The sequence below is a fragment of the Populus alba genome, chromosome 1, assembly GCF_005239225.2.
Source record: "Populus alba chromosome 1, ASM523922v2, whole genome shotgun sequence".
NCBI classification, from domain to species: Eukaryota; Viridiplantae; Streptophyta; class Magnoliopsida; order Malpighiales; family Salicaceae; genus Populus; species Populus alba.
The window spans coordinates 30709564-30731893 of NC_133284.1; the positions used below are offsets into that span (position 1 = coordinate 30709564).

The 22330-nt window shown below is 33.1% G+C and overlaps 2 protein-coding genes across 8 annotated transcripts; both read right to left on the bottom strand.

Annotated features, from left to right (window-relative positions):
- Window positions 1-1530: 1530 nt before the first annotated feature.
- Window positions 1531-15252, bottom strand: LOC118047090 (putative disease resistance RPP13-like protein 1). Of its 7 annotated transcripts, none has more exons than XM_073409591.1 (7): window positions 14466-15252; window positions 8026-12306; window positions 5263-5486; window positions 4250-4417; window positions 2578-2687; window positions 2296-2434; window positions 1531-2055 (listed from the first exon to the last, which is right to left on the bottom strand). In XM_073409591.1, the coding sequence occupies exons 1-2, from the start codon at window positions 14549-14551 to the stop codon at window positions 8112-8114; spliced, it is 4281 nt and encodes a 1426-aa protein (XP_073265692.1). In that variant the 5' UTR covers window positions 14552-15252; the 3' UTR covers window positions 1531-2055; window positions 2296-2434; window positions 2578-2687; window positions 4250-4417; window positions 5263-5486; window positions 8026-8111. The 7 variants fall into 7 exon arrangements, with proteins under 7 accessions (XP_073265692.1, XP_073265691.1, XP_034912163.1 ...); XM_073409590.1 differs by having other exon boundaries at window positions 4876-5486; XM_035056272.2 differs by lacking the exon at window positions 14466-15252 and adding an exon at window positions 12668-12941 and having other exon boundaries at window positions 4876-5486.
- Window positions 15253-15406: 154 nt separating this feature from the next.
- Window positions 15407-17028, bottom strand: LOC118047115 (probable transcription factor At5g28040). The gene has a single exon (XM_035056309.2). It carries the CDS (start codon window positions 16908-16910, stop codon window positions 15663-15665), a length of 1248 nt encoding a protein of 415 aa, XP_034912200.1. The 5' UTR covers window positions 16911-17028; the 3' UTR covers window positions 15407-15662.
- Window positions 17029-22330: the final 5302 nt, after the last annotated feature.

The window sequence follows — 22330 nt, forward strand, 5'->3', positions numbered from 1 at the left end:
AAACCAGTAGGACAGGTCTAGGTCCAAGAGGAGGTTTAATCGCGCCTAACTATAATGATGGCTCAAATGAGCCATAAATTTTGATCCGATTATTAGATCGCACTCAAATTCTTAAAAGAGTTTTCAAAAGTCGTTTTTCTTAGAATAGTCATGGAATCACTACTCCAACCATTAAATCTTTAGGTTTCAAAAATCTTGTTCTGATACCTTAATTTTAACAGTTTTATAATTTTCCTTACAAACTAGTTGACTGGTTAATTTTGAATTTAATTGATATCGCGGTTATGAAATTAAAATTTTGTCGTGATTCTCAACCGCAACATTGAATTGATGTCACGATTGAAAACCGTAATATCCAAAAAAGTATTATTTCACCAAAACTTTTTACTACTATATTAATTTGACATTTCTTTTCTTTTTATACGCTAATTATCCAATATATCCAAATTATTCTCTCTCTACTCAAAACCATCCTTTATAGGAACTTTATGGGGGGAAACTTTAGTGAGCATCTTAAGATCATCACATTAAATATAATGCAAAATGCCAGCAAAGGTTAAAAGGTTACTGAGAAGAAAGTTGAAATATTTCAATGTAATTATTGCATATTCCACTACAACAAACTTGAAAAATAACAACAGAATAATTCGTTAATATTTAAAAAAAAAATATCTCGTCAATGTCTAAATTACCAATGAAACTACTAATAAAAACATCTCATCAATGAGTTTCTAGTTGAGGATTTATCTTTTGTTGGCATTTTCATCACCAACTTTCATTTCCAATGAAAATGCAGATGAAAATCTAAGCAAAAGGACAAGTTTTTATAGTTTATTTTTCCATCAGCACCTTAAATGCTAACAAAATTGTCGAACATAGATTTTGTCATAAATGTCCAAACCTTAAGTAACTTTTCAACAAGATTTGTGCAAACTTTATAACAAAATGACCAATGAAATTCCATGTCCATCAACAATTTCATTGGCATTTCACTAATTTTTTTTTATTGTTTAGTTATTATAACCCCAAAAGCTTTTTTTTTTTTTTTTCATTTTAAAATCACAGCAATAAAAATCACATTCACAACAAAAACGAATTACCATAACAAAAAATTTATAATAAAAATTTCACAGATCTTGAACTAGAAGGCTCACAAGGGGAAGGCAATGGTAAAGATATATATCCACCTAGTTGCTTTCAATACATCTTAATTTCTTGTTTGAATAGTGCTCATTTTTTCCCTCCAAACTAGGCAACTAAAAATAAAGTTATTTCTCAACCTTTTTTTGGACTAACTCATCAATGTTCGATGATGTCAAGCTTGGCAAGGAAAGTGATGTGTCCACATTTAAAACAGTAAACTCGCTCTCATTTCTTGAATTGATGTTATCAACGTACCATAAACATTATTTCTATCAGGTCTATTAATTACACTAGCCTACAACTATAATTAAAAATGATGAGGACATGTGAAGTGTCTTTACCAAATTTCTCAACCATGCGAGCTTTAGATATATCATACAAAACAAATAAAAAAACTTAAAATCCTAAATTCATATTAATGATGATAAACATTAGTAATACAATGATAACTATATAAAAAAAAGCTCTTACAACCAACATTTTCGCTTTTTTATCGATAAATTTTTTCTTCTTTTTTCCCTTATCTCCCTTCTTTATGAGTTATCTCATATACTTTATTGGAGTCAGTTCACTTCCAAGATATTTCTCCCGCAAATTAAATAGTTTGTTTTAACAGTCTCACAAATAAATACTTAATTAAAACAATAAGAAAAATAATAAAATATATATAATAACAAGCTCTTACTAAAAGCTCTTTGCATGGTTCATAAATGAAAACACTTCTTCAATATGCTTGCTCATCGAACCATAAGTTTTTTTATTTTTATTTTGGGTCACAATGCCACAATCTTGAAACAATGCCCAACTACACTTTGTGACGTGCCTTGGTCTATGGTTTTTTCACATTGTTACATCATCGGGTTGGCTCCATTAATTGCTTGTTTGTGGACATCATACCACAAATCACATAACCTAACATGAAAATTTGTTAAACAAAAATAAGATAAGGAAATTAAAAGAAATACAAATTTACAATAATATAACATTTTTTATATTAATACTTTCCTAGTTCCAATGTGGTTTTCCCATATTTTCTTGACCAACATCTCATTGCTATCATCCAGTAAATGTTTTTCTTTTATTAAAATCATATATTAATTAATTTTTAAATTTTAAAAAACTATTAACTCAAATTAAAGATTATTATATAACCTTAAACTTTCTCCACCAAGCTACTATCATATTCATATATTCAAGACGCTTATAAAGCTGACTCTCTTGAAATAATAGTTCTTCGAATGATAATTTCATCATAGATGTGATCGAATCAACAACTTTATTATTGGTAAACCTGAAAATCAATTCATCGAAGCCATTTTAATTTAATGAAAAACTTTAAATAACCAAATACAAATAAATAACTTCAGTATTTAGAATAAAAAAAAAACATTAATTATATAATGAAGTCATCCTTCCATTCTACAATAATTTTACCTGATAAAATGTCTCTGGTAAAGGGGATTCCAACTCTGTTGTCCACATTGTTCGAGCCCTGGTCAGTAACTTCCATGGTAGATCTTCATGTGTCTCTTCATGATCGCCACCTGAATTAACAACACGATCACCAACGTTATTGCTTCAACACTACTACTTGACAAAGCATGTTTTTGGACTTGAGCATGTTTCTTCTTTGATACATGGTATCTAAAATGAAACAATTAACACAATTGCAAGAAAACTCTTAACTAGTTTTTGGAACAATCCACCAATTCAATTGGCCCTGCACAGATTCAGTCACTTTTAAGTTCAAGACTTTTAGGCAAAACAAATATGTACATATCATTCAAATTTTACAATTCAGATTCTATTGTAATAGTATAGCTCTAGATACATCGAACCCAATAGGTATAGTTTAAGAATTGTGTAACAAAAAGGGAAGCCCTCACAAAGAAGAAATGTTGAGCAACTCTTTCATATTTCTTTGTTCTCCAAAACCTATTAGAAGTGTATGTGGAACTCAAAGAATTTGGTAGTTAACGTAATTGTTGATTTTGGTTTTCCATATGTTACAACTTACAAGGGAATCCTAGATTTTTGCAAGCAGCTTTTGTTACCTCTCAAGTACTTCAAACTATTTTTAAAACAACTGCCTTTAAGATTAAAAAACGCAAGAATACTATAACACAAACAAAACTGATTTCTAGAAGCACATGATCCATAAACAACCAAGTACAAAACCAAATACGGAAGAAACCACTTATTGTACTCAAACCCACACATTGTTCAATGTTTATCCAGTTATCAATTCGTTTCTGAAACAAAAAAACATAAACCAGAGACTACTCAAATATATCTCAGATAAACAAACATAGCTAGAGTGAACAACATAATCAACAGCCAAAACCAACCTCCACAGAAAGAAGTTAATGCTTCAATGGCAAACTCATAAGAGCATAAACTACATTACAGGTCATTGCTACATAATAGATGAGTTTGATGTCATTCTTTTTGCCTAACATTTCTTTTTCGACGCAAGAGGTTCCCTAACCTCAACCAGCCCAAATAAGATAACAAAATCTCTTTTTTTGCAATAAGAAAAAACCTAACAAGAAGAAACAATATCAAGAGAAAAAGACTTAGTCAGTAAGGAACACTCTGTTTGCCCTAAACGTTGCAAAGAAGGCAGAATAATACCACTTGAGCCGTATACCTCACTCGTTCAAAACACACTACTCATACATAACACAGCACAAGCGATTTTTACACTCTATTAGCCAAGGACGACAACAATTATTCATCAAACTAACCAACAAAATGGAAACTTGCAAAGTAATCGATTCAATCTTGACATACAAATTTCAAGTAAAACTATCCAAATCATTTACAATGTTGCATGCAATTAACTATGAACTCAACCCTCATTTCCATATACAATCTAACCCCCATTTCCACCAAATAAAAGCATACACACTACATAATACATTAGCTATAAAATGGTATCTCTGATTGCATCTATCAGTCAAGTTTCTTGCAGGAAACGTCAATTGGTCAAACTGGAATATACATAAACACAAATAAGCATTCTAACAGGAATTACAAGTCAAAGAACAAAACATTGAAAAGAGAATTGGAAGCTAACCAAATCAGAAAATAAACATGAACCTACCTAGCAACACCCAAACGGAATGGGAATGGTGGGAAGAGAGAAGAACCAATTGAATGTTAAATCCAAAAAAATCGATCTCCACACCTAGCGTCTGCAACAACTTCCTTGGAAGGAAGACACTAGGATAATGAAATCTCCAAAGCACCCAACCACCCAAAACCCAACGGCCTGCATTTAAAAAAAGCAAACATTAGAGAGAAAGACACCAAGAAACCCGAGAAACAACAGCACAAAAAAGCGAACCAAAGGTGCCACCACAAATGACAGGGAAGGAGAAAGATCGAGTGAAATTAGGGCGGGAAATTTGGGGGAAATGGGAAAATTAGGAATTTCAATTGAGAGAAGAAGAAATGGGGGAGAGGACTGTCAGGTGTAATTTCATTTTAAAATCCCCAATAGAATTTTCATCAGCCATTCACTGGCAATATGACACGTCATCAATGCTACCATGCTGATGAAATTGCCAACATAATTTTTTTATTTTTTAATTATGTCACCATTTTCCTTAGCAATTGCCAACAAAAATGCTCCATCGCTGTTTTCATCAGCTATTTGTTAATTTTCTAGTAATGTTTAATAGATGTAAAACAAGAAAAAATGATTGGACAATTCGAGTTCCAACTGACCTTCTGAATCTTAAGTAGTGTTTTCAACAAGTCGAGAAGCATTAAGAGAATGAATAAAATGGATCATCACTGTTATGACATGGTCATGCAGTTAGATTTCCCTTTATTGTACTTGTTGTGAGGAGCATCAAACTTGTATCTCCTTGACATTGTCTGGATTTACAGGCGAGCAAAATATAATTGACAAGCTCTGCACAGTTCTCTAGCACCTCTATATTCTCAGCGTCCTCATGTCATACCCCAAGCAACTATATAAATATGTCCCATCTAATGGGTAGAAGACCATGGTGTCCCCATATTTCCCCTCCACTGTCTTCATGCAATGACTCAATCATACGGTGTAGCGAATTTCATATTTTATTAAAAAGTTCATGTAAGGCTCCAAACCTTTTGAAATTCATCTCTTGTCCGTGTAGTTTGCTTAGGGAAATTGCCTTATTCCAACTTTATCTGCTCCTAGTTCGTTGACAACAGCTTAAACTACTTCAAAAGCAATCGGCAGCATCTCCTCACCTCCACCATATTGGACTGTCTCATCATTCACTTCATCTTTTGTAAATCAAGCAATTGGGCAGGAAGGAGACCAGTGGATTTCAACTTCCACCGGAACCCTACAAATAATAACAGGAGATGATCAAAAGGGTACAAGCTGCTTTGATAATTGACCTCCGAAAAAGGTGCAAGACTTGTTTAAAAAACCAGGAATAACTTCTAACACTTCAACAGTCAAAAGACACTGATTGTTTCATTCCCATGAAACCTTGGTGGATTAACTCCCATCTAAAATTATAATCAGACCACAAAAGAAACAAAGTTACCAATAGACACCTATTACTATTTCTAAGAGGATCTAGAAAATGCAAGAAACAAGTTTCCATTTACCTGTCAATAGCAACATGGACCCCTTGTTTTAGTAAAACCTCTGAGGTGATCTGGGTGATGGATACACCATTTTCCTCATTTAAGTAGTTGAGCCTTAATTAAAAAAAAAATGTGATAATGTCTTAGAATGATCTTTAATCACTTCTCCACTGCTGTAATAAATGAAAAGGCTCGTTTCTTCCATGTCAGTAATTCAAGGATACATCAATTTTCATACAAGAGAGAGCCAATATGAAGTGCAGAGGGTGCAAACAATCAACTGATCATACAAAAGAAAATAAACGGCAGAAATTCTCAAATTGAAAGGATTAACCATGGAAGGAAAAAAAGAATTGAACAGAAAAACATAGGAGATGGAGTGCCAGGAAGAAATGCCTCCACTTCTTCTACAATTATAGGAATGGTCAAAAGGGAATCATGCGTGCAGGTTTTCCTGTGCAGTAACCCTAGTGCTCAAGGACCACATATAACAATAAAGAAAAGAAAAAAATATATATATACATATATATATTGCCAAACACACAATTGAAAATCATTACAACGAAAACAAAACTTATGAAAGAAAAAATTCATGTTTTGCAGGATTAATGCACTTCTCTTTTGCACAAGGGTTTGTAAGCAGTCTTGTTGAAATATAGTTCTACATGTTCAGTGATCAATATGTTACACGTAGAATCAGAGAAGAGGGAACTTTTAAAATACCGTTAAGTCAAACGGTGCGTTTTGATATTTCAGTTATAACCAATGTTATGCGTTTAATATTCAATTGTAAAAGCCACGTGCTTATGGTCATAAGGACGAAAACTGTTATATATAGTGGAAATTTGTTACTAACAGAGGGCATGAAATAGAATGAGATAACAAATTCCTTGATCTTCGGAACACACTCTCTAGCTCTCTCTCTCACTCCTACATTCTTCATCAATAAACAATGAAGCTGCCTCTTTACCTATCCTTACTATCATTTTCTTATTGATCACTAACCCTAACAGTGATATTATTGTCAAGCATTCACGAACCTAAAAAGGTTGCACCACAATAACATGCATATATCTCAATAAAGTGTGGGAGTATAACAGTAGCAGCAGTTATGGCCCCATATCATGCGCGTTGGTGTGAGCGGCTGAGTGTTCCTCAATTGGAAGTCCAATCACCAAGCAAAAGGTCTCTATGCCTTGAGCATGCACTCCTAATAAACAAATTTTCCATGTATTCAATTTCTTGATTTTTATCTTCAATTGTTGGGAACTAATAAAGTTCTTATGCTAAACTCTAATTAATGAACCTACAAATACCTTCAAATTGTATTGGATTAAATTCAAGTATCGTAGACATTCCCCATTTCCATCCCCAATCATTTTTAATTTCCCATTTATTGAAAAAGAAATCCCATTATTGGTTTGTTTTTCATCCAATTATATGGATCAATCAACACTGATGAAATTGACATTTTGTTTATAGAATAATACAACAATTTTATCTAATTCCATACAAGACTATGGAATGTCTAAAACATGTATGAATAGAGGAATAAAGAGAATTTTAATTGCAGTGGATACAACTGGAAAAGAAGAGAAATTCCACTTAACTTAGACTTGTGAAATTTTATATAAAATAACAAAAAATGATTCAATTTCTACTATTATTTATGATATTACATATTCCAATACAATTAGATACCTGTTAAATAAATAATTCGGGATTTGATCTTTTCAATGATATGACAACCCAATAGTCAGAAACAATATAAAGTTGTTTTTCTAGCTCTTTCTACTTGATAAAATAGACACTAACTTGAAATTGCATAAGAGAAGAAAGTGTAGAAAAGAGCTTCAGAAGTACCTGGCGCTAGGTATTTGCTTATTATAGATAGGGTAGGCATAAGGGATCAAATTATCTTACTCACACTTATTAAAGGGTATTCGACACATTATTTATCATCTGAGAGGAAACACTACAATTATATGCAAATGATGAAGAGAACATGGGTTGCACATGGTGGTTGATTGGCTTCTTGATGAATATTTGTTGAGGGATAAATTAACAATCTATATGGAGATACAGAATATGTGTCATCTTAAACCGCTTGTTTGGCTTGATTGCCTTGATGAATAGCATGATTTTAGTTAGTTATTTCACCACTACAGATAGCGAGATGCCATAAGAAATGAAATACGGTGTGTGAGCATGTAAGAGGTTGACTTTGACAAGACAACAATTGCGCAAACCACTTGGCCAACTTTGAAGTCAGAGAAAGAAGAATGGTACCTGATTCTCTTGTTCACTTTCAATCAGCAGAAACTAGTAACAATCTGCAGGTTCTACCACCATCATGGTTACTGGATTGCAAAATTCTATCCGGACTTCATTTGTAGAAAACGAACATCCTGTATGATAACACAGGGAATGAAGGCAATCATGGACCAATAACGTCCATTCTTTCTTGAGCATTTTTTTTTCAGAAGGGGGCAAAATTCAATATGCAGGGACCCAAGCGTAGCAGGGAAGCCTTCCGTAGGCAAGAAACAGAGTTTAGGGCAGTCTGAAATCATTAAAATTTCAAGAGACATGAGACGATTGAGGCCCTTTGATATGGACTTCAGACCCTTGAAACTCAAGATGTAAAGAGAGGTTAGTGAAGTGGGAAGAAGTTGACCCTCATCATCGGGAAAGGAAACCATATTTGTACAAGGACTTGTGCATTCAATTACAAGTCGTTTAAGAAAGATGAGTGTGTGGAGTCCCCAGTCTAACATTGACTCTGTGACATTCTCACAATAATGGATCTCAAATTCAATTAAGTTTGGAGGCAAACCCCCTTTTGAAAAAGAAACAAGACTGTGACAATGATATACACTAAACTCTTGAAGAGAAACTAGGCAGTCCATATGATCAGGTAGAGACCTCAAATTCTCACATTTCCATATGCTTAAAGAAATAAGATTTGGAGTGATCAATCCCATTTCTGGGAATGATTCTAACATAGAACACCCACTTATTTCCAGCTCAGTGAGAAGAGATAGGTCACATAAGGACTCCAGTGACTGCATTGTGCAATAGCCAATTTCAAGCGTCTTAAGAGACCCAGGAAATTCAAAAGCTGGGAAGGGCAAGAGAGGTAGACCTTCTATGGTCAAATGCTCAAGACGAGACAACTCCTTTCTATCACCGCCATCATACACAATTCCCCCATGTAGATTCTCGAGAATTTTGCACCATGAAATTGCCAATGACTTCAGTGTGATGGGCAACATTCCTCTTGGAATGGACTTGAGAGATGGACACCAACTAATTAGCAACTCTTCAAGAAGGCACTGGCTGCTCTTACAGCCATTCATTGTCATCACCATCCCATCAGGCAATGACTTCAGCGAATCACACCGTGAAATCTCAAGACGTTGGAGAGTGTATGGCAAACCTCCTGGAAAGGACACTAGTTTTGGGCAATAATCAACTTTCAAATTTCTGAGTGAACCAAGGAACTGCAACCCACTTGGCAGCTGTTCCAGGTCACCAAATTTCTCAAGCTCAACTAATGACACAAGCTGCTCGAACTTCTTGATCTCTAAATGCTTCATACTTGCAAGTTCATGTAAATCAGTTCCATCTTGCCACAGGTACATCAAATCATTGCAGTTTGCAATTTCCAGATCTTGAAGTGCCACCAGGGCTTGTAAAAAATCACTACTTAAACAAACAAGGCCATTGATGCTCCCAACTTTTAAAGTAGTAAGGGAGGGCATAGAAGACATATGGTTTAGAATTGCCTCGTTACACCCTTCAACAATCAATTCACAAAGACATGGAAGTATTTCAGGTAAGGCTACTAACTCCGGGCAATAGCAAATAGAAAGCTTTTTCACAGATGGAAGGTGACTTGGCAACTTCCCAGCCAACATGGGACAATTTATTATTGTAAGGTCACGTAGATTAGGAAATTCCCCTACTTCCTCTTGGTTGAGTCCATTAGACCAGGACCATTGCTTCCAATTCAACATATCCTCAATTATTAGACCCTCCAGAGATGGAAAAGCCTTGACAGAAGAACCAACCCCCAAAAACTCAGCACCAACTGTTGTTACCTTATCCATGCCTCTTATGCTCAAATCTCTAAGTAAAGGTAGTTGTCCTAGTGATGGTAATGATGTGATTTTATGGCATCCACGAAGTTGTAGGCACACCATATTAGTGAATGAGTGATCCCCCAACCATGATGGGAATGTTGTGCCACCATATGACATAATTGAAAGCTTTTGTAGAGTTTGATGAGGTTCTAGAAGGTTGAGGAGCTGCAATTCCCTTGCTTCACTTTGAAAACCATTGACATTATGAATCCATTCCAAGGATAATTCACTAAGGCCCCTCTTCTCCTTTAGAATGGCAAGCTCCGTGTCTTGAACATCCACCACATTATGTAGCCCTGTGATATTAAGTTGTCCTTGAAGATGGGAAAGTTTCATCAACTCTCTTATCCCAAGCCCTTTTCCCATGATAAACTTTGGCAAGGTATGGAGGTTTGTCAAATTACCTATCTGAGGTGGCATCTCTTGCAAACTATCTGTCCCGCTAATGTCAAGGTACTGCAAGTCAATTAGATTGTCAATGCCTATAGGTAACTTAATAAGTTTCTTGCAGCCCCTCAATCCCAGTGTCTGCAGCCGAAATACTTCACATAGTGATTCAGGTAACACTTCAATTTCAGTATAAGACAAGTTAAGGTACCGTAAATGCTTTAATGCACAAATAGAACTTGGCAGCTCTACTAAACAATAACCAGCTAGAGATAGCACAGCCAAACGTTTTAAGTGTGGAACCAAGTCATGCAACACCTTACTGGTCAAGTGGTTATATGATGGTGAAAAAATTGGCAACGGTAAGAAAGTTCGTAAACTTTTCATCTCATAAAAGACTTCAAACCTTTGGGAGATGTCGTAACGGTGACGAGTGAATGATGAATGGCGAACCTTTGCGTGCGATGGTGAATCCTCAAGCTTATCACCCAAATGAAAGCATACTTCTCCGCTAACAAACTGAGCTAGTTCACTTATTAGGTCATGCATAACATACCGGACATTGTTGGCACTGGACTGCTGAAAGAAGGATCTTGATAATAAATCATGAAAGTATTCCTTGCCTATGTCTTTCATCTGTTTCTTTTCCTTTGGTTGCTGCAGAAAACCCTCTGCCATCCACAACGAAACCAATTCATTCTTGTCAAATTCGTAGTCCTTTGGAAAAATTGCACAATATGCAAAGCACTGCTTTAAATGAGAAGGAAGGTGATGATAGCTCAATCTCAGGGCTGGAAGGATCTCACTATTCTCTTCTGGTAAATCCCACATTTTGCTATTCAATACAACCTTCCACTCTTTAGAATCCCGTTTACCACGCAGTAGGCCTCCAAGCGTCTTTGCTGCCAAAGGTAATCCCCTGCACCTTTTAACTATCTCTTCGCCTATTTCTTTCAAATCTGGATAATCATCAAAATTACTTGCATCTAAAGCATGTTTGGCAAATAGCAACAGACAATCATCATCCGACAGCTCCTTCAGTGCATAAGCATAAATTGAACCCGTCATTAATGAGACTCCTTCGTTACGAGTGGTGATAATAACTTTGCTTCCTCGTGCCCCGCTGGCAAATGGGCTACAAAGAGCAGTCCATTCCTCGTAGTTCTCACTCCAAACATCATCTAAAACAATCAAAAACTTCTTGCCAGACAGCTTCTCCTTCAGCTGCACTTGAAGCAAATTTAAATCACATCCCGCAGCAGAACTATCAAAACTCAAAATTGTTTTGGTTATCCTAAGCACATCAAAATCATCAGAAACACAAACCCATGCTTTATAATCAAACTCAACACTCTTGTCATTATACACTAGCTGCACAAGAGTTGTTTTGCCGACACCTCCAAAACCAATAATTGAAATCACAGAGAACGGCGACCCATTTGCTGCTTCACCACCTCTCATCAACAATTCAACCAGAACCTCCTTATCCTTTCCCCTCCCATAGACACGTGGTTTTTCTTCCATCAACGACGTTGTGGGCAGTCTTTCATTGAATCTACTCAAACTCCACTCGCTCAAGTCCAAGAGATCCTTTTCTGCAACAATCTCTTGCAATCTCGAAGTGATCTCCTCTAGCTTGGACCACCCCATCTTGCCAATACCAGCAGAAAAACAAGATGGGACCAGATTCTTGCCTAATTTACTCTTCCTCCTCTTGTAGCGGTAAGTTTGAGACCAGGCTTCATTTTCAAACTCTTCCAAGACATCCTGGACATCATACGCCAAATCTCGGAGATTGTTAAGCCATAATTTGACGGCCTGGTTAGTTATTTGTTTCTCTTCGGCATCAGTCAGAACCGCGCGAATCTCCAACAACCTTAATTCCCATTTCTTAAGTTCGCTGTCAATTTCCTTTTCCTTTTTGCTAGCAAACTTAAGAAAACTAGCAGAAGCCAACTTTTCGAACAAAGGCTGAAGAATAGCAGAGGTAATAACTTCTACAACAGCCATCTTTATTTCTTCTTTCTGTTGAATCAGTCTGCAAACAAAATTCAAATTTTGAAGTAATTAGAATATTTAGAGCATTGAGAAATCAAATTAAAATAAAAATGAAGGGACGAGACTACTAGTTCTCAGCATTTTTACATCAGTAAAGCAAGATAAAAATATATATATATATATACACACACACATCAAAGTTCGTTAATTCCCTCCTCCTCCTCCTTGTTCTGTAAATAAATTGCCGATTTGTTTGATAATCTATCCACTAGATCAAATTCCCAAAAGGAAATGAAGAGGCAGGGTATTATCTATAACATGATACAATACATTCTCTACAACGTCTACTGCTACTGCTGTCCTCCGTCTCGTACCATTTCAATGTTAAGAAGAAAACGTACCGTTTTTACTCTCCTCCCCGGCTCTGGTTGCTACTTTTGAGAAAAGAAAAAAGCAAGTCAGTAGACGACGATAGACGGTTTCTATTCTCTCGATCTCGGATGTTTAAAGCGCGTGTCGTTTAGAATAGCTTTCCTATGCAAGTGTACTTTTTTTTTGTATTTTAAAAATAATATATATTTATTCAAGAGAAAAAAATTATTTAACCCTTTTGGGTCCCCACTCCCCAACACCCGGGAATTTTATTTTATTTTTGATTTATTTATTGATATCTTTTTTTAATGTCTTTTTTAATAAATAATTTTTAAATTTATATTTCAATTAATATAACTTATTTTTTTATTTTCTTATTTAAATATTTTTGGATAGAGATTTCTATAAAATTATTTTGTGTGTTTAATTCTTGAAGTGATTTTTATTTATATTTTTTTTTATTTTTTGTATGGATGAACTTTATTTTTTTAAGTAAAAAATATTTATTTTCTAATAATATTTATAATATGTGTAGCCTTATATAATATATTTTTTTCTTTTATTTTTATGCAAACAATTTAATATATTTATTTATTTCTATCATTGCTTGATTGAATAAAGAAACTATTTTAATTAAATAAATTTAACAAATAGGATAAATATCCCGTCTTATGAGATTAAATATCTTGATCTATAATTTTTTATTAATTTTTTTTAGTTCTATTTTTAGTTATTGTTAATTATTTTTTAATTTATTAGCACATATATTTCTCGATTTATTTTTATCACTTGTATACATAAACTTTTTTATCTACAATTAAAAAAAGTTTTAGCTACAAAAATACATCAAAAAAACCTACATATATAAAAAAAAATTTATATAAGAGATAAAAGTAAATGACCCGAGGTAGATCATGAGTTACATAACTAGTATATACTGCGTATTGATATTTTATTTTTTTAGTGTTGTTTGAATGCTTTGCTTTTTAATATTATATATTTATTTTTAATTATTTACATTTTGACCAAATAAAAAAACCATATTGTAAGTTTTTATTTAAGATTTATATTGCATGTTTTTTTTTATCTTATATGTATGTGTGAGTGTCTATATATATAGTTGTTCAAAGATTTATTTTAAATTAGAGTTTAAATTATATTTCATAAATATTCTTATTGTTTTTCAATTAAGTCTTTTTCAAATAAAAAAATCAAATCATGTAATATCATTTCTTGTAATTTTGGTTTTTTTAAAAAAAAAAAGACTCAATTACCTTAAGAATTTCCGATGCATAGCATCGAGTATATAGTTATTTATATCATTTTTTAAATATTATTTTATTGTTTACAATAATATTATTGAAAAAAATAGTTGATAAAAAATTATACAAATACTTAATCAAATGGAATCAACAAGCAAGATTCGATTGAATAAGTGCGATACAAAACGAATTATAGAAGTTTGTTGTTATTGCACTTAGATTTGGACAAAAGAAAAAACTAACAACTTAAGTTATAATTCTTGCTATGGGCTTCGTATTATGATGAAAACATATTTTTATAAGGTCAAGGTGAAGGACCGGCAGCAGCCGGATCTTATCCTGTTTTCAGGATAGTTTATGGTTTTTATCAGATAATGTAATTGTTATAGAATAGCTACTATGCCTAGAAAATAACTAGTAGTGTATTATTAGTTATTTTTTAAGATTTATTTTTCAAAAAATATATATATATAAAGAAAAGGAGAAATTCGATGTAAAAATGTTTCTTCCATAAAACACTGCAAAAGATAAGTAAAATCTATGGGGTCGGTTTTAGAGAGATTACCTGTACAAAGGCCCCGCCATTGCCGTATCTGAAGATGGACTCCATAACACCAAGACTGCAATGTGCACAGGAAAACATGAATTCATCCTCTCCCTCTAACAAATTCTTCAAACCCCGAGTGAGGATTCTCAATGCTTAGATGGCGGGCACAAATGGACCCTAAACAAGCACTTCCAAGATTTCAAGTTAAAGCACTTTTGGAGCAAAATTGAGCACTAGATTGCTTCCTTGAAGATAATACAGAGCAATTACCGTACGAATTGTCTAATCAAAGATATTCCTCGTAACTTGTACAGTCCAAGCCAAGCTTAACAGCAACTATATAATGATCAAAGGAGGAAAGTAGATATTCAAAGCTCCAATCACAACTTAAATCCACAAAGACATCCTCAACAATCCAACTGCGAGCATAAGATTGGTGGGCTGGCTCAAATCACGGAATTTCAAAACAGGTTCAAGCAATTTGATCACAATCTAGCAGCAATATCCAATTCTTTGAGTGACCCAACAATCATGTAAGCCATTGCCACTTGCAATAGCAGTAAGATAAATTCCAGCACCATCACTGATAGGCCTTTTGGAAGCAAATTAAGAGAATTCCAGCTGATGGAGGCAAGGGAAAGGAACTCCACAATATGAAATGAACCATGGATGCTGCCATTTTCCATTCATGCACAACAGTGAAGCTTAATAGAGATACAGTTTCAACTCATGGGAGGTACCTCCTCTGTTTTTCTTTGTTTTCCTAACACTATCTATTAATTCCCTTGAATATAAGAAAAGATACTGGCCAAAACCAGACAACCTTGATTCCTGCAGTTTCATCTGAAGCTTAATAGAGATACAGGCAAGTGGTATATTTTGTCACAAAAACGGATTCTAAAAACAATGTCACGAATAAAACCACAACAAAAACTCAGAACAAAATGAAAGCTCAAGGCGAAATAAAACCTGTATCTTTTATTCTAAAAAGTCATTCCAATCTATGCATCAAACCATATCTACAGTAGAACAAACTATGAACCACTACACAAATTAGAAAATCATTATTCATTGACTATCTTATCAAAGTTAAGAAAGACTAGCGATAAAGGAATCCCCAGAAAAACCCGAAAAGAAAAAAAGTGACTTCCCCTACACTAAATCAATAACCAAAGGAAAAATCTCCTTGATTCCTACAGTACCATCATCAACAGCCTAAACACCCATAGACCGCAACTCATCCAATTGTGCTCTAATCTGATCCTGCACCAACTCCAGCCGCTTGGAATAAACCTCCAACTCCAATATATGTTGCTTCCTCCACTTCTCATCCATCATCATTGCATCCCCTACTCCAAAACTCAATGGCATCGCATTCATTGCCAATCCTCCAACGCCTCTACCAACACCACCCATCCCTGCTCCAGCCATATTGCTCAGCAACTCCTTAAACAAAGGCGACAAACAACTCCTCATTGTCTCCTCGATCACACTCGACAAATTCCCGTTCCCACTCCCACCCCCATTCACATTAGTCTCATTCCCCACGAACCCATCATTCATCAACACACGCTTCTCCTCCGTTCTAACACCAACAACTGGTCGCGACCGCGACCGTTTTCTTGATCTAGGAGTAGACCTTTGATCCTCAATTTTAACAGCAACATCAGCATCCATCATCACATCATGGTTATTGAAGTTAGGGTTAGGGTTAGGGTTAGGGTTTCCTCCATCATCATCATCCAAATTGTGCCCATCTTCATTACCAAAACCCGCGATCTTTCCCGTAGAACTCCAGATCTTCCTCGAAATCTCAAAAGTAGCCTGATCATGTGGGGATTTAAAGCAAAAATCTTTGCCAGAATTTATCTTATTCAGAACATTACGATACTTCTTCTTTAAACGACGCAGTTTCTCAACAAGCTGGTTCTTGTTAAAATCGAGCTGGAGTTTCGACTTGATTTGATCATAGAATAAAGCGGTGTCGTTATGGTGATTATTAACAGTACCTTTTGTCGTTGTGTAATCTAAGAACCCTTGAAGTAGTTCAATTTCATCTTCATCGGTCCATAATCGTTGAAATAACCGCCTGGTGTCATCGAATTGCGGTTTCTTCGAGTCTTGAGAGGGGATGATTGTCGTGTCAGGGGGAACGCGTTGTCGTTTCAATACATCGGGTGTGGAATCAGAGGCCACTGCTGTGGTGGTGGTTGTGACAGCAGGGATGGAAGCGATGGTGACAGCGGGGACGGCAGTGGGGACGGCGGCGGAAGTGGAGGTATCATCGTCTTCGAGCAATTCTTCTGATAAGACGTCATCGTTTTCGGGCAAGGTGTCATCGTTTTCGATTTCAAGGTCGTCTTCAAGATCGTCGTTTTGAGATTGAGAAGATTGATCATCTTCATCTTCTTCGTCAGCCTCGAGATCTTGGTCGAATACGGTGTCATCTTGCTCCGCTGCCATTGGAGCGAGAGAGAGAGGGGGTGGGTTAGGGTTGAAACCTTGCGCGTTGGACTTTCGTTGTTGGAGAGTGGAAGAAGGGAAGTCTGATAGCCCGAAAAATGTGGTAATCTTTTTCACAAGGGTAGACTTCGATTTTGACGATATAGATTCATCAAATATTTAATTTGGCCCCTATAATTTAATATTTTCTCCATTTTTATCCTTGTAATTTCCAAAACAATCTCATGTTATCCCTATACGTAAATATTCTACTTTTGTTTTTTTTTTAGTTTCTTTTTAGAAACTTGAGCTTTTTTACGATGTATTAACATCTATAGCAATTCGAGAGTAAAAATAAGAAAAAAATTATTAAAAAAATAAAAATATGAGAAAAAATCAAGTCCCGTTAGCTATTTAATAATAAAGGACAAATTGAAACTTTTTAAGAAATATAAAAGTAGTTTTGTGAAGTTCTAAACTATATATAGGTAGAAGTGTAACGTTCATAAATCTAAAAGGACAATAAATATAATTTGCCTTTTTTAGAGAATCAAAATGGGGTCTGGAGGGGGGTTCACTGGTCACTGGACAGGAAATTTAATTTCATACCTGTTCTGCTAGCCCAGCCCAGCCCATACCAGAAACGTAAAATGGAAAAAAAAAAAAAAAAAAAAAAAAAAAAAAAAAGAAGTTGAAACTTTTATTAACAAAAAACCAAAAACAAATTGGAATAATATTTTTTTTTTCTTTCCTTAGATTTTTTTTTATAATTTATTTTTTAAAAAAATTCAATTTTATCGTTCAAATATAAGATAGTTTATTAAAAATTAAACTTTATAATATTTTTAATTTATTTTTATGAAGTTATCTTAATTTCATTACTCGAACCACAAGTTTAAAAGATTAATTTAATTAACTCAAGTTTATTTTTCTTTATCTAATTGATTTAAAAAAAAATCATCATTCAACACTGTTTTGATTAGAAATTAAGTTTAGTGATTTGTTTTGATTTTTTTTATAAAAAGTTATCATCATTTCATGACTTGGATCACAATGTTGAGGGTTTGACCTTAAGTCATTTTTTGTGTCCTCTGTTAATAGGTTTTTCAATTTTAATTTTATCTTTTAATATTAGGTTTACTGGGAATTAGGTTTTATAATATTTTTAATTTACTTTTTATGAGGTTATTTCAGTCTCATGATCTAAACAGTGAGTTTGACGAGTTGACTCGAGTTTTTTTTTCCTTTTTTCTCATTAACTTTTTTTTGTTATCAATTTCATCATTCAACATTACGTTGATCGGGAATTAGGCTTTTATGATTTTCTTTGATTTTTTTTATGAGATTATTGATTAGTACTTAAAAGTGCATATTTATCAAGGTTTTATATCATCATTTTGCACTTAAAGTATCAATAACTCCTTAACTAAAGCATGTTTTATAATAACAAGTCTAATACTATAAAATGCCTTAATATATGGTAAATGTTCATCTTAAATGCAGGCCTATCACATAAATCAAAGGATTGATTGATGAGTTCATGTATGGAAATTGAAAGGACAAAGAGAGGGTCAAACTTAGAAAAGAGATGTTAGTGCAGTCCAAACTAGAATAATGTTCGGTAATTGGGTCATATCTCGAGTTCTAGATGTCAAAATGATCTCAAATTTTTACAAAAACTCAGTAAGACATAAGCCTACAATTTTCATATGGACACCAAGATCTAAGAAGGCCGTTTGCAAGTCCAAATTATAACAACAACGGAGAAGTCCGAATTTGTCCTGTAGCCTGAACACTGTTCAGTGTTTGGTCTATATCTGGAGTTCTAGAAGTCTAAATGACCTTCATTTTTTTTTTCTAGAAAGCTGAGTCAATTTCCTACAACTTTCATGTTTTCAAGAGGGCCCAATTCTGATGCTAGCAATTTTGTTTTATTCAGACAAGAAAATAAGAATTTTCACAAAGTCAAGAGTTGGCCACCCACTCAACAATTAGTCATCAAATCAATAATTACAAATTTTGGCCTATAAAAGGAGGTATTTGCCATGTATTTAGGGGCTGGATTGTTCAGATCAAGAACTTGCTTTTGCTCTCTCTCTTTATATATATTTTTGTAATTCTTAAGTTTTGCTTTCATTAATATTTTGTTTATGCTTTTCATTTCCTTTACTTTCCTTAGTTAACTTGTATCTTATTTATGTTCTTGTTTTGTTTATTTATGTTTCTCTTCTTCATTATATTTAGCTAAGTTTATTATGTCAGGGTGAAAAGGTTACACTAATGGTGTAAGAATAAGTATAGTGTAAACTCAACATGGACCTTAATGTTTAATATTAACATGTCTTATCTTTTTATCATACTAATTCTTAATATCTTGCTTATTAAATGGTTAATCTAGATTTGTGTTATATAATAATTGGCACAACAAATGCTTAGCACTCTCATAGCCTAACCGTATGTTATTACCTACACTTGGGCTATGAAAGGAACTTGATTTGTTGTTGACATAAGTTAGCATCATGAATTCCTAAAAATATTTAAAAGTTTGGTGTTATGTAAATAAGATAATTAATATGATCATGTTAACAATTTATAATGAGTTATTAATGACAAATTATCCGATTGGAACCTCCTTCGTGTGTGGTTTCCAAATTGAGTAATAAGAGTTTACATTATACTTGTTTGAAATACCATTAGTGGATCTTCTAACCTTGATATTCGTTTTTATCATTATTTATTCCTTACATCAATCTTCCATCTAAAAGTTCTTATTAATTTCTTCCTCTTTTTTTTTTATTACTACTAATACTATTTACATTCTTGTTATATTTTATGTACATTACGTATGCTCTGTGTTTGATCAAGGATCCTGACATTGTTGGTCTTGCCTTGTTCATTCGCATTAGAAATCTGTTTATATTATATAATATATCTCTTTGATCTTTTCATAAACTCAGTATATAGGCTGGAAACTTGTGACCCGATCTTTTAGATCATTCTCAGGTATAACAACGCCGCGTACTGAGTATTATTATTATTATTACTATTACTATTATTGTTGTTATTGTTGTTATTATTGTTGTTGTTGTTGTTGTTGTTGTTGTTGTTATTTATAATTTATACAATTAACCTATCTGTGGTTCGACCCCGGTCTTGCCGGGTTATTTATTATTTCGACACTCCTGCACTTGGGAGAAGACATCAATCTTTCGGTTGTGTCAGTTATCCTTGTTTCATGACTCAAGTCACGAGTTTGACACCTTAACTCTAATTGAATTAAGTAGTTTTTTGTGTCATTTTTTAATCAATTTTTTTTCAATTTTATTTTTTAACATTGGGTTGATTAATAATTTAAATTCATAATTTATTTCAATTTATTTTCTTCAAAAGGTTCGACTCAGGTCATTTTTTTCTCTGTTTTTTTTTTTCAATTTCATCCCTTAACATTAGACTTATTGAAAAATAGGCTTTGTAATTTGTTTTGATTTACTTTTTATGAGGTTATCATATTTTCATGACCAGATATTCCAATATGTTATCGTCTTAATATTTATATAAAAATATCATCTTGAATATTTATTTTGAGTCAAACTATTTTTATTATTGGTCGTTTGGTTGTCTTTAGATTTGCCAAATTAATCAGATCACATTGAAACAATCCTTACATGGTTTAAAAGATTTTTCTACTTGAAAAAACATTAGCAATGCCAAGTTATGTTTATATATATATATAAGAAAAAAAAATCCTTCATCTGACTCATTGTGTAGGTTAAGCTAGTGATATAATTAACCAAAAACTAAAAGAGAAGAAAGTTTTACTGTACCCCTTCTCACAAAAATACTATTCATTAGAATAATATTTTCTTTCTCTCATTTGGTGTTTTTTAATATATATTTTTTTAAATTCAATTACATCATTCAATATTAGGTTTATTAGGGATTGAACTTCATAGTTTTTTTTTAATTTATTTTTTATGGGGTTATCCAAATCTCATGACCTGAACCGCAAGTTTAACAAGTGAACTTGATTTTTTTTTTTTTAATTTTTCATATTATTATTTTTCTCAAATATACCCTTCAACATTAGTTTAATTGAAAATTAAATTTTGTAATTTGTTTCAGTTTATTTTTTATAAAGTTATCTCAATCTCATAACTCAGGTTACGAGTTTAGCTAATTAACTTGAATTGACTCAAATCATTTTTTATATTATTTTTTTAATTTTATTTTTAAATATTGAATTAATTAAAAATTAAATTTTATAATTTATTTAGCAGATTAACTTAAATTGACTCAAGTTATTTTTATATTATTTTTTTAATTAAATATTTTTTTAATTTTATTTTTAAACACTAAATTAATTAAAATTTATAATTTATTTTGCTATTCATGCTCAAGAGCCTCGTGAACTTCCCTTTTCGTCACCTCCTTAGCGGGATCAAGAAATTACCCCTCTAGATTAATCTGACGGAAGGATGATCTCATTAAGGTCCCCGATCGACAGCCAAGGTCCTGTTAGGAATTATAAATGGAATTCAATTTATAAAAAATGTGTAAAATTTAGGGGTGAATAAAAAAAACAAAAAAACACAAAAAAAAATCAATTTAATTCAGTTTTGGTTTAAAAATTTTAAAAATAATTGAACCGAACCATAAAAATAATAAATATAAAAGATATTATTTATAATATAATTTCATAAGAATTAATATAAAGCATGTCCTTTTTTAAAAAAAAAAACTTGTTTTTTAATAATAACAACATACCAGGTTTTACTGGCAACAAACTTGCATTTATATATGCTTTTTGATAAGTTCACATCTTCTTCTATCTTTTTTATTATTTTTGTGATTATATTTATATATGTTATTGAGTATCTATAATTATCTATTTGTTTTATGATTTTATTTTGTTTTTGTTTTTTATTCTACAAAAATCAATTGAATTTGGTCTCAAAAACCTAAAAAATCCTCTAAAAAAAAACTAGGTTTTGTCGGTTTTTATTTTTAAAAATCTAGATCAAACCAAACCAAAATTAATAGTTTCTACTCAGATCTAATTCATTCTCTCTCTCTCTCTCTCTCTATATATATATATATTTTCAGTGTAATTAGGTTTTTGAAAAATACTCACCCCCTAGCAAAATCAAATTAGATTAGAGGAGAGATACTCTAATTTACTACCGTAATTCCTTCTCAAATTAACATTGAAAATAATATTCTTAAAATACCCTTTTCTTTTCTCTCAAAAACCCAATAAAAACACCCACCTCTATCTTTTTTGAGTTTCCATGTTTTGCAAGGTTTAACTGGTGAAATTATAACCAAACCTGCTCTTCCAAGTTATTTTTCTTGTGGTTGCTTCGCGTCACGGCATGGCTTGCCCAGACACTGTGTTTTGATTCTTCCTTTGCTTTGTCTAGGCCAACCCCTTCCATGCTTGT